At 41.5% G+C, this 13,831-nt stretch overlaps 1 protein-coding gene across 3 annotated transcripts in view; it reads right to left on the minus strand.

Moving 5' to 3' along the window:
* Trappc9 (trafficking protein particle complex subunit 9) overlaps window positions 1-13,831 on the minus strand; it is a 541,325-nt gene that overhangs the window by 209,930 nt on the left and 317,564 nt on the right. For all 3 annotated transcript variants that reach the window (XM_074069279.1, XM_074069278.1, XM_074069281.1), the window contains one exon: window positions 2,926-3,068. In XM_074069279.1, coding sequence (XP_073925380.1) covers window positions 2,926-3,068 — 143 coding nt within the window. The remainder of the gene's footprint in view (window positions 1-2,925; window positions 3,069-13,831) is intronic.

Here is a 13,831-nt window from a genome sequence, read left to right on the forward strand (position 1 = left end):
TATCATTACAAATTGTTCTATCTCTTTTTCTCTTGAAAGTGTACTTGTTTAATATTAACACATTCACACCAACTTTCTCAATATTGGTGTTTGTATAATAAGTTTTTACCCCATCTTTACTTTTATACTATGTCAATTTCCTGTAGGAAGCTTATAGTTGGCATATTACTGTGTTGCAGTCTTTTAAATGTAGAGTTTAATCTACTCATACTTAGTGCAATCCTGATACAACAGGCTGAAGTCTACTATGCTGCTACTCGTTTTCTGTTTGACCACAGGCTCTGTATTCTTCTCTCCAACTTTCTTGATACCTCTTCTTTTTTGGTTGGATTAAGTATTTTTAATATTTCATTTTATCACTTCTGGCTTATTATTCATATCTTAAATGGTTTTTTTGAGTTTATAACATATTGTAATAAAGTTTACAAGGTGAGCATCTTTGGTTTACTTCACTCTAATATCACATAGCATTGTAATACTTCTGTATAACATAAGAACTTCTATTTCCCCACCTATTCTTTGTGCCATTTCTTTGTTACATATTTTACTTGTATATATACTATATAAGACAGAATTAAATGTTATTATTTATTCTTTAATCAACCAATAGCCTTTTAAAGAAATTAGGAAATGGGGGAACAAATATATTTTTTCATTTGTTTACTATTAATTGGGTTCATCACTCCTGCGTGTAGATTCACGTGTTCACTTCATCCTACTTCTTCCTGATGAGCTTGTATCTGACTGCTGAGAAACAAGGACTTGCTCTGTCCACCTCTTACCCCAGTGAGCACTTAATACAGCACATGGAACTTGGAAGGTGTCAGCTTAAAGCACAAATGAACATATTCCCACAGTCTGGTGAGTGCTTTATTAGAAGTATGAGGAAGGCACAGGGAGCCCCCAGAGAAAAAAGTCCACTCTGTGGAGTCATGCTTAGGAAAATTCTGTAAGAATGGTAACACAGACCTCAAGGGCAAAGAGGTATTTTCCAAAAGGTTAAATGAAAGAATGATAGTTTGAGAAAAAGAAGTTTTTAGAAAAAAGATGCAGTGGAAGCCCCAGAGAGCGAGCTGCTTGACACATGCTAGTGATGCAAGGAGTAGAGTGGTGCTTTCAGAGTGCACAGAAGGTGAGGGCAGCAACAATGCCAAGAGGAAGGTCTGGTTGGAGGTTAAACACCTTGCATAGCACAGGAAGGATCTGGACTTTGTTTCATAAATACCAAGAGAGTGTGTAGGATTGGGAGGACAGAAGAACACTGTATTTAAAGAATGAGACAAAGCAGAACTGGAGGCAGGGGGAAACTGGGCAACTCTTTCCACAGTGACGAGAACGCAGCAGAACGCACAGGGTAGTCAGGAGACATTGCTAGAGATTGAATGTGGAGGACTTGGTGACCAATTATATTTTGAGACAACAGAAAAGGAAGCATAAAAGCCAGCTCTCAACCCCAAGAGTAGGGATCAGAAACGCATAGGTCAAAAGAAAAGAAAACCAGGGCCATGGGCAGAGGTGAGGACCCAACTACACTCAGCTAATAACCAACTCTTGCAAATCTGCTTTGTGTTGACACGTGGCAGCATTTTTCTCACCTTAAATTGTCATTTGGAGCTGCAGGGGTTATGACGTGGGAGCCAGTTCTCAGTGGGGAATAAAAAGAGTTCACTGCTTCTGAGAATCAGTTACAGCAGCAAAAGTAGCAGGATCCAAGAGGGAAGAAAGACTGTGGGCTTGTGATGGAGCAGATCTGATGCAAAAAGGGGCCCAGCATGCTCTAACATCATCTAGCAGCATCTTGGTCAAATCTTCCACAGAGATAAGCACTTTAATGGTTTATACAAATTTGAAACAGAGGCAAGCCTTGACAGCAAGATTATTACTCCAAGGACTTAAAAAGTGATACATGATGAAATGTGATGCTAAAAGGCCCAGCTAAGCCATTAATTCTTGCTGAAGCCATTCACCAATGGCTGGGAAGAAAAATAGTCTTTCCTATAAAGCAAAACCACACTTATTATTTGAGGCTATATCACTTTAAATAGATTTTTATGTCACCGTTATCATGAGCAAGAACATAGCTCTATTCTACACTGTGTATTCTACAGGGAAGGTGGCAGAGAGGAGCACTCCTTACAATGCTCTCCTCCAGCCTGCCTCATGTTCAAGGATAGATAGCTAGACATTTGTCATTGCTGCTGCTTAACTCTATTAAGAATAAATACTACTGACCCAGCCACCCTCCCCACATAAGTGTGAGGCATTTCTGGGCTCGAGAATGACGTCAAGCTCAGTGGTGGTTGGCATGGGCTCTGAGAAGCTGCACATATCGGGCAGCTGCAAGCATCTGGGGCTCCACTCAGAGCTTACTGCTTTCACTTCACCACAGGTCAAATTGTGGGGTGAGAACTATCACCCTCCCATCTGAGAGAAGAAGAATACCCCAGCATCTCTTGACATGGCTGACTTTGAAGTTCACAAGCCAGCTTGTTTCTTTCCCGTGAAGGGAAATTGGGCCCATAAGTGTCAGGTGCAGAGAGAACTGTCGTGCAAGGAGTGCTCCCCATGCAGAATGACCTGTCAAGGCTCGGTGTTCACAGCACTGTTCAAACAGCTGGGTACTAACACACAGGAGCAGCACACAGAGAGATGCTGGGCTCCTCCAGGACATGCAGCTCTCTGCCAAGCTCCTTCTAAGAGGAGAGGCAAGTCAGACCAGAGAAAGGTGCCTGTACCAGGAGGATCACACATGAGAAGTCCAGCATCCCACTCCCACACCAACACCTAAGAGGCTGTTCCTGTGAAACACCTGCCTGCTAATGAAGAGCCTCAGCCCTAAGCATCCTGCCTTGAGGTGTAAATCCCATAGGATGGGACAGAAATGAATGCAGTACCGTCAGATTTGCAGTGCAATAGCCTGGTTACCTGGTTGCGGGGAGAGTGCTGACTCGGGTGAAAAATACAGATGGCTCAACTTCCACGTGCAGTCCCAGTGAGAGGTTCCTGTAATACCCTTCAATGTGGCCTGGGCCTCCAGAGTACTTGAAATTCAGGACAGCTTCCAGAGTCTAAAAAGAAACATCACAAGGCATAAGTCAGCACTCCCAAGTTGGTGAAGGCTTCTTATCATGAGGTGGGCTGGACTTAGGAAGAGTCTAAAGACCATTCCAGCAGGTGAAATTATAAACCCCGGACAACTCCCACTCTGGCACTTGACACTGTCTTTTCTATGACACCCAATGCCTGCACAATACTCAGGCTGGATGTACAAATGGAAGGGGTTCCATCATTTACTCTGTGGATGGAGGCACCTCTTTAGAAAGAAAAAACACCACAGTGAGTACACACATATCAGGTAGTGGGTGGGGAAGGGTGAGTTTCCATCAGGGAGATGCATGTGAGCTTTATTCCTAGGCTACGGTGAGTAAAAGCTACTCAACAGACTCACACTTACCATGCTTTTTGTTTATTTTGAGTGGGACTGAGGTTTGAACTCAGGGCTTCACACTTGCAAAGCAGGCACTCAATCACTTGAGCCACACCTCCAGTCCATTTTTCTCTGATTATTTTGGAGATACGGTCTTGTGAAGTATTTGCCCAGGCTGGCCTTGAACCACAATCCTCCTGATCTCAGCCTCCCAAGTAGCTAAGATTACAGGCATGAGTCATAGGCACCTGGCCTCACCATGCTTCTTAAACACAGAGGTCACAGGGCAATAGAAGCCTTTCCAGGAAGGATAGGTATGACACCACCCCACCAACAGCAGAACCCAAGGTAAAGAGGTGCCATACACCACCCAAGTGGGCAGGAAGTGATCAGCACAAAGGTAGTGAATTGTTAAAGGCTGAGTAGGGTTTTAAATGACAGCGAAGACCCCCGTGCAGGAGCCCAGACAGGGGGGAAGTGTTCACTTCTTCCAGGCTCTTCTCTAGGAGTCTCTCCTGGGTGCTCTCACAAAGGATGGTGAGTGGACAGGAGAGCAGACACGGCCTCCCTGCGTGATGCAGGCATGGAGGAAGCAGTCGGCTGCCACCACAGGAAAGGGAAAACACCCAACCCTACTTTCCTGTGAAGTGAAACCTTAGGGCAATGCAGGACAGCCAGTATAGGCCAACAGCGTGGGCAAGCTGCAGGGAACCAGACAAGGTTTACACAGGCAAAGCCCTGTTCTAGTGGGGAGGACAAGAGAGGGTCCTGAGCCGGACTCCACACCGCTGCCCTGGAAGTTCACGCCCAGCACCCACCACAGGATGGGCAGAGACAGAGGCAAAAGTGCTGAGAGTGCCCCAGGGCAGGGCCTACATACACAGCTTCAACCGAGACTAAGGAGAGGCTAGGACAACAGGAAAGCCCTGCCACAAGCCTTGACATAAAACAGATGTGGACAGATCTACCTGTGGTGCTATTCACAGGGAGGGAGAACTCAGTGGGGAGGACAAACATTACAGGAAAAGCTGCATCTTGCAGTGCCCACTTACCTCAGCATCCTCCCCACAAGCACAGGCAACTCTGGAGGAATAGGAGCCTGTGGGGCACCCAGAATAACCATGGAAACAATAAATCCCAGCCCAGTTAGCTCCTGACTAAATGAGGCAACCTTCATTTCCAAATGGGCCTCAGCAACTGTGGCCTTTGGACCAACTGATCACTGGCTGTATTTGTATGGCTGGGAGCTAAGAGCAGCTTTTACATTTTGTAAACGGGATAAGTCAAAACAGAATAAAACACAGAAGGATATGCAACAGAGGCTCTACATGGCTGGCAAAGCCTGAAATATTTACTATATGGGCCCCCACATAAAAAAAATTGCAGATAAAATTCTTAGAGAAAAACATAGGGATAAATCTTCATGACCTTGGATCAGGCAGTGGTTTCACAGACATGGCATCAAAAGCACAGGCAACAAGCTTGAAAGGATGATACCATGGAAATCCAAGGAGCTGAGTATCAAGGGGTTGGGCCCATGACACCCGCTGCCACATGTCCACTTAGATCTGAGAAAGCATCCACCATATCTGGCAATCAGTTGGTCACTAATGGCTGGAATAGAAGCATTTTCCAGAAACAACATTGAGGACAGAGATTGGGGCACAGTGTGTGAGCTCAGAGTAGCAGATCTGGCACTAAGAGTGCCAGCTGGAGCCTCCAAGTAAGTGCTAAGATGCAGGAGTGAGTGCTCACTCTCACTTGGCCAGTGCAATGGGAAGCCATGTTTCCACAAAGCTAGAAAGGCTGAGCCCCTGCCTTCTGCCCTCCTCCCTAAGCTTCCAGAGTCACACTGCATTGGGCCTGCCTGGCAGGATGCACTCAGCCTGGGGTGATTGCTTTTATTGGCCTACTTTTCTCCAAAGAGGAGGTGGTCACAGCTACAGAAGTATTTTAAACTAAATGAAACAGGTTTTATGTTGTCATGGTGCCATAGAAAGGGCACAAGGATAGGAAAGCAGCTTCTGAGCAGCCTGGTATGGTGCAAGAACAGCAGGTATGGTCGCCAGTAAAACCCGGTTTGCCATTGTGGTTCTGTGAGATCTCAGGCACCTCATCTCACCATGCTCAGCCCTGCTTCTCAACTGTTAAATGGGGACAGTAGTTAATATGATCTTACTGACTGTAGTGAGAAAGCATGCTGGCAAAACAAGGGGCACTCATTACATGAATTCCTTTCTCCCTCTGCAACCTTACAGCTTAGAACCAGAAGAAATGAGCTGTAGTCCCATCACTTTTTTTTTATTTTTACATTTTTATTGTGGGAAAATATACCCAACAAAAGTTACCACTGTAATTATTTTTAAGACTACAGCTCTGCAGCACTGAAGCATACACACACTGTTGATAAAACATCATCCATTTGCAGAAAAACAGAACCTCTGAACACAGTAGCCACCAACTCTCTACTTCCAGGTTCTCCCATTCCTGGCAACTTCCTACTGTCAGTCTTTACGGATTCAACCACTGTATGATCCTCAAGTGAGTGGAATAAGACAGTATTTGTCCTTTATGAATGTCTTATTTCAGTCAGCAAAATGTTCTTGAGGTGTATCCCTGTTTCAACATGAGTCAGGACTTTCTTCTTTGGCCACCTTTCTCTTGCCCACTCATCAGTCTCTGAATGTAGCTGCTCTGGCTCATGTGACACTTTCAGCCACTCCTAGCTGTCCTCTGAGTGCCAGACTCTGTGCTGGCAGAGAGCTCAGTAATGATGAGGAACAAACAAGCAAGGGAACAAACAAGCCAACCCCAGCATCTATCATGAACACAGCCCCTTTCTCAGCTGTAGGACTCACAACGGCCCTGAAAAGGCAGACTTGTGAAGCAACAACAAATGTCACTCTGGTTGTTTTTGTTTTCTTAAAGTAAACTTAAAGTCACCTCCAGAGAGTGATGTAGGAGAAGGCACCTGGGAAATGAACAAAAAAATACAGAGAGATAGGTCACGGTCGAGAGACAGACATATAACAAAAAAGAAATAGTCACTTTCTAATTTCTTGGAATTGACTATTTCTTTACTCCGTAGAGAACCCAGAGAAAGGTAACATTATGGAGGAAATAGCTAATTTATGAAAATCAAGCACAGAAAAGGTTTTGTGAAATTGAGTATTACTGCCTTTCCTCCTAATGATTAAGAGGGGGAAAAAAAAGCCCTCCTGAGCTTGGTAAAATTAGAATATTTTAATAAAACCATAAAGCTAGCTGATAAGGCAAAAGACACCAGATTTTCAAGCTTTTTTCCCACCAAAATAATGAGAAGCAATGTACTATTTCCCTGTAAGACTTTGCCTTCTGAGAGCATTTTTCAGTCCTTACCTTGGAAGATTACTACAAAAATTAGTAATGAGCAAGGAGCTAAAAGCAAAATATTTATTTTCTAGGCATACAACCAACTTTTCAGGCTACAATGAAAGGTCTTTCAGTGGTTACCTCTTACTAAGCAACAGTACACTGGTAACCTGTCCACTCTGACTGTGATAATCCTAAGAGTGTGCTGTTGTCATAAACAAGGCTCTGAGCAGCTGGGTGAAGAATATGAATGCAGAACTGCCTTCCATTCAGGGTACTGCTGGGAGCAGTGTCCCCTCCCTCACCTCACTGTCACTCACTGACAATTGAGGGGCTATGGCAATTGAGAAGGAGGAGACACGATGTCATCCTCTACATGCTCGGGTTTAGTAAAAGAAACAAGCCCAGATACCTCAAAGGTGAACTGGGCCGTGCCAGATCATGGGTAAGTGTGTTGGGATGGGTAAAGATGCAAGAAAAAAGACTGCGTGCCTTGGAGGCAAGAGCTGGACAGAAAGGAAGAGCAAATTAATAAGGAGGGTGGTATGGGGCCATTCTTAAATTGAAAATGAAACCCTGAAACTTACTTCTTGAAAATTTTAAATAAAGGTGACAATCCTCTCAGTTAGGTTGAGCAAGAAAAAAAGGAGAAATAAATTGCCAATATAAGGAATGAAAACAAGTATTGGTACAAATCTTACAGACAGTAAAAGGATAGGAAGGAAAAGTGTGAGCAATTTTTTTGCAAATACATTCAACAATTTAGGTTTGGAAGACACAAACTCCCAAATGTAATCAAGCAGAAACAGAAAACCCAAAATGGTTCCTGTCAATTTAAGGCTCTGGAGTCATAAAGTAAAACATCTTCCTAAAAGAAACCCCATGCTCAGAAGGCCTCTCAGCTAAACTTAATAAACCTTCGTGTTTGACAGCATGACAATTGTATACAAACATCCTCACAAAAAGAATGGAGAAAACTTCCCCATGCTCTTTATCAGACCAGTAATACCCATATATCAAAATCAGATAGAGAGCTTACAAGAAAACTACTCTTGAGGCCTATGCCCCTTGAGAAATTAAATGTAAAAGTCATTAACAAAATATTAATGAATCAAATTCATTACGTTGTGAAATGGATCATACATCATGACCACATCTTATCTCCTCAATGCAAGGTTGGCTTAACCTTTGAGCATCAATCAATGTCATTCACTGCACTAAATGCTATTAACAGAAAGGAACACAGCCATATGATCAATAGTTTCAGAAAAAGCAGTTGGGAAAAGTCAAAACCCATTTATAATTTTGTAAAAAGTCTAAGCAAAGTAGGCATAGAAAAGTACACCCTCAATCTGTGAAAAGCACCCATAGAAAACTTATAGTTAAAACCATATTGAATGGTAAAAACAGAATATTTCCAACTAAAAATCCAGAAGAGGGCAAATATGCAGCTGTATCACTTCTATCAATACAGTACAACATGTCAAGAAATTAAAGGCATACAGTGGGAAAAGAAGTAAAACTGTTCACAGACAACATGATCATGTGAAAAAAAAAACACCTAAGAAATGTATGGGAACTCTCAAAAACTGCTGAGGGGAATGTGAAATAATAAAGTAGCTTCAAAAACAACTAAGCAAGTCCTCATAAACTTAAATCTACAATGAACATACTACAACTCAGCAATGCAACTCCCACCAAGAGAAATAAAACCATATACTTCAATCATAATAAGCCCAAATTGAAGATAACCTCAGCCAGTGTCCAGTAAGAGGAGGATGACTGGATGAAGAAATGGCAGCATCTCCCTGAAATGGAGCACTACTCTGAACAAAATGGAACAAACCATGGACCCCAAGAGACAGAAGAATCTTGATATCAATGTTCTCTCTAAGAGAAGCCAGACACCAAGACACCAAAGACCAGATACCTTAGAGTCATGTGGACTCTGGATACTACGCAGGTCATTCTTTCGTGAGAAGATGGAGACTAGAGTTGCTTGGGGTTGGGGAAGGAGAGGGTTGGCTGTGAAGGAGACAGGGACACTTCAGGGGGTATTTTAGTGGTGGCAGTGGCCACAATGGGGTATGCATTTGCCAGGATTCAACAGACTATGGTTCATAAGACTGCATTTTACGGAACGCAAGTTACACGTCAGTAAAGTTGATTTTGGAAATTGACTCTATTAAGAGACATTTGGTTTTTTTTTTTTTTTAATTTTTATCATTATTTTTTAATTTGGAAAATATATTTTCTTTCCAACAAAGTATTTTTTATCTTAACGCACAGAGGGCTTATAATTACTGTTGATGACTTTATTGATGTTATTTTAAGGGAATTAATAAATACTTTAAAAAGTTCTCTGTTTTGATGTCTAATATAGCAAATTTTTTTTATTCTCTAGTTTTAACATTTGTAAACATTAAAGAAAAGACTCCAAGTTACAGTGTGGACCACATGGACGTGGGATGAACGTGGTACCTGGAGGAGCTCGAGGTAGAGAACAGCAGGCTCAAGCTACACAGCAGAAACAACAGAACAAGCTTATGACCAGACAATAATTAAAACGTCACATAACCTTGGGAAAGTTGTGTCATTCCTCTAGCTCAATATCCTCGCTCAAAATTAGAGAGTTCTGACAGATATTGCCTGAGATTTTGATCAGCACTTCTAAGAACTATTATTGTTCATACTGTACTGCTAATCAAATGTTGCAGTTTCTAATATAACTGAGGCTACTGCCAGAGAAAAACAATGATCCTCTTGTATACCCTAGTCAATTAAAAAGTGTAAGTAGCTCTCTAATTTTTAAAGACCCCAATTGAACCTGTCACTGCAGATTTCCTTCTGCTGTAGTTCTGTGATATGATGTAAAATCAATAGTTGGGTTGCAGTCCACTTAGTAAGCCAAAAGCCCAGTACCAGATGCTGGGTTCATCTGCAGGAGACCATCCCAGCAGTTTACTTAAGGCCAGTGAAACATACAAATGAAAGCCATACCATTACTTTCCAGTTAATTAGCACTTTTGGCCAAAGTATCTCTTCAGTGTTAATTACGCCTTAAAGATGCCAAGTAGCTACAAATTACATGGTACTTCCACAGTGATGGGGAAGCCTGTTGGAGCACAGCAGTCATCAAAACAGCTCCTGTTCAGGAAGCCCACCAGTCGCATGGAGGGTGGGAAAAGGTGGAACAGGAGGACCAGAAGGAGGTTGGATCAGTGTTTAGAGACTCATAAAAGACCAACAGTGTGGTTTTTGGTACAAAGGAGAGCAGGAGGTCAGAGACTAACGGGCTAGACTGGACCTTCGCCCACCTGTCTGGTGGTAAACAGAAGGTAACTGAAGAGCCCAAGCCCTCGCAGAGCAGAGGGCTGCTGTGCCCCCATGTAGATTTCTCAGCTAAATTCCATGCCATGTAAGAAGCCTGTGCAAAGCCTCCCCAGACAGTCCCTCACACTCTAACACATGCTACACAAACACCCCAGGCTTGCTCTGCCCTGGCACATATCACACAGGAAATGACACGTGTTCTTTTTTTAGAACTTTTAACTTTTTGAATTATCATGCATTAATAATAAAAGGGTATCACACTGTATGCATGTATGGAATTATCACACTGTACTTTCAATAGGAAATATGTTTATATGGTCTAGACCTAATGCATGCACACCAAATGGCTCTCTCCCACCTGGCCCCCACGTCCACACCATGCTTCACTCCCATCTCAGGGGGTAACTACTTCTATTATTTTTATTAATGTGTAACCAGGTGTTTGGTTAGGCAGATACAAGGAAATATAAATGTAAACATTTCCTCCTGCCCACCTTACCAAAAAATAATAGACAATGATCTACCTGTGTACCTTGCTGTGTAATTTTTCACTTCATATATCCTGGAGGTTTTTACTTATCAGTCTGAAGAGTGCATTCATTGTAGAATATTCTTGTTTAGATAACTGGTAGGCATGGTGGTATTCTGCTACAGAACATGTTATAAACTAAACATTTTGGTTTGTTCCTTGTTTTCCCTATTTTGTTATTATGAACATCACAATAATCATGTGAGCAAGCTGGTTTCTATATACACTAATATTTCTGAAATATATTTTCTAAAAGGGGATTTCTGGGTCAAATGCAAATAAATTTGTAATTTTAATAGGCTCTACCAAAATGTCCTTCACTGAATGTTGACTTCTTTCACATGTTAAGAGTAATATCTGAAAGACCAATGCTAGAGGAATTGTAATACCTGATGGGACGATACACTACAGAGCTATCATTGTAGCAGGGAGGAAGGCCAGAAGAGAAACAGACAGGCTGTGTTCTGATAAAGTAGCAGGGGTTGGGGGGGAGAGGGGATGGCATAGCAGTGAGATAAAACTTAAAAATCTAAAACATGAAGAAGGTCCCATAGCACTGGAGGTGAAGTAGCCAGTAGAGTTACATGTAACTACATACAGGTTAGACCTTGCCTTTTGTCTCTGTAACCTGCTTACAAGGGCATATAAGGTGAGACCCCTTTGTTTTGGGAGCTCAGCTTTTAGACACGAGTCCGCCATGTCTCTGCTCAAGTTTCCTATAACATAGTAACAAAACCAACATGGTATTGGCACACAGACAGACACATGGACCAGAGGAATAGAACAGAAGATCCAGAAATAAGCCCAAGCAGGTAATCTGATTCTTGACAAAGATGCCAAAACATACATGGGTACGAGACAACCTCTTTGACAAGCGGTGCTGGGAACTGGTTACCACATGCAGAAGACTGCAACTAGATCTCTCTCACCCTGTGCAAAAAATCCAACTCTGAATGGATCAAAGACCTTAAACTGAAAACCTGAAACTATCACAGGAAAACATAGGGGAAACTCTTGAAGATAGGTAATGAATTCCTGAATAGGATTCCAGCTGCTCAGGAAATAAGAGCAAGAACTGACAAACAGGATTGTATAAAAATTAAAAAGCTTTTGTACAGCAAATACCACAATCAAGAGACAAACCTAGAGAATGGGAGAAATTCTTTACCATACAGACATCTGATGGGGATTACTATCTAGAATAAAGAGCTCAAAAAATTAAACAACAAAAAGGAAGTAAGTCAACCAATAAATGGGCACTGGAACTGAACACTTATCATAGGAAGAAGTAAAAATGGCTAATAAATACATGAAAATGTTCAATATCCTTAACCATCAGGGAAATGCAAATCAAAACTACCCCAGTCAGAAACATATGCTAGTGGCGTGGGGGTAGGGGAAGAGGCAGTCTTATCCACTGCTGGTGGGAATGTAAATTAGTCCAGTCACTATGGAAATCAGTATCGAATATTCACAAAATATTAAAAATGAAACTTCCATATGATCCAGTCACACCACTTTTGAGTATATACTCAACAGAATCAAAGTCAGCTTACTAGAGACACCTGCATAACCATGTTTATAGCAGCACTGTTCACAACAGCTAATTATGGAACCTGCCTCAGTGCCCATCAATTGATGGACAAAGAAAATGTGATAGATACACACAATGGAGTTTTGCTCAGCCACAAAAAAGAATGAGATTATGTCATTTGATGGAAAATGGATGGAACTACAGATTGTCATGTTAAGAGACAAAGTATCACATGGGGTTTTGTTGCTGTTGTTGTTTTTGTATTTCTCATTTGTGAAAGCCAGGGGAAAACAAAAGAAAAAACTAGGTCATAAAAATAAAAGGGGGACTACTGGAGAGGTGGAAACTAAAAAAAAAAGGGAGAAGAAGAATAAGAAAGAATAACAGAGGGTAAACATGATCAAAGTGCATTTTACTCATGTCTGACTGAAACCCCTACTTTGTATAATTCATACATGATAATAAAAATAAATTCTAAATTTTAATATTTGAAAGCACTTCATTGCTCAAAAATCTGAAAGCAAGTGTTAGGGCTGTGGCTGGGGGAGAGTGCTTGCTTAGCATGCCCAGGGCCATGGGTTCCATCTTCAGCACCACAAAACCAAACTAAACTTTGAAAGCAGAATATGTTGACCAACTTTTGGCTTGTTGACAGTGTGACAGAGTTTAAATACTCAAGAGTAGTGTTGTTTCACCATTGTTTCATTACTATGGAGCTGAACATCTCTTCCTACATTTAGGCTGTTTTCATGCCTTTTGTGTTAGATATTCATATCTTTTCAGCATTTTTTTATTGACATGTCAGTCTCTTCTTTAGAGATTCCGAGGAAATCCTATCTATTAAGGGCATCACTGAATATACAAAATCATGTCTGCAGAAAGATACTTTTATTACTTGAGTTCTAGTATCTATGCTTTTTGAAATTTCTTTCTCTCTCTCTGTGTGTGTGTGTGTGTGTGTGTGTGTGTGTGTGTCTCCCTCTCTGTCTCTCTCTCACCTATTGCACTGAATAGAACTTGTAAATCAATGAATGAGGATAATGATTCTGAAAATAAACCCACACCGATACAGGTAATTGAGTTTTGACCAAGGGTGAAGGCAATTAAACGATCGAATTAGTCTTTTCAACACACAACACAGAACAAGTGAATAAAAGTACAGAGACAGATAAAGCCAAATCTTTCCCATACGCCCTTGAATTATTCTCTAAACACCAGCCCTTCTCAGAGCCCCAGAGGATGTATGTTCTGCCTTGGCATAGGCAGAGCACTCACAGAGGCATCAAAGATATGGCACATTAAAGAAAAAAATTAATTTCATGAAAAACCAAAACCAAAACAACTTATATCCAGGGAATCTGCAAAAAGCTAGAATAGAAAACTTGTGCATAGCTGCAGTTGGGTTTATTGCTAGACGGCTATTCAGAATTCTTTCTCTTGTATCTGTAGATCAGTAGTGCGTTCCTTTTTCATTCTTGATGTTGATCATTTGTGATTTTCTCTCTCTTTCTTTATATGTCTGCTGGGAGGTATCAACATTATTATTCTTTTGAAATAATTAACTTTTGGCTTTGTCAGTTTTCTCAAAAGTCACAAGACTTGGCACACAGCAAGTGTTCAATAATGCCTGCTGTGTGGAACTAGGTTTGTTGATAAC

Source organism: Castor canadensis, chromosome 3 (genome assembly GCF_047511655.1).
Source record: "Castor canadensis chromosome 3, mCasCan1.hap1v2, whole genome shotgun sequence".
NCBI lineage: Eukaryota > Metazoa > Chordata > Mammalia > Rodentia > Castoridae > Castor > Castor canadensis.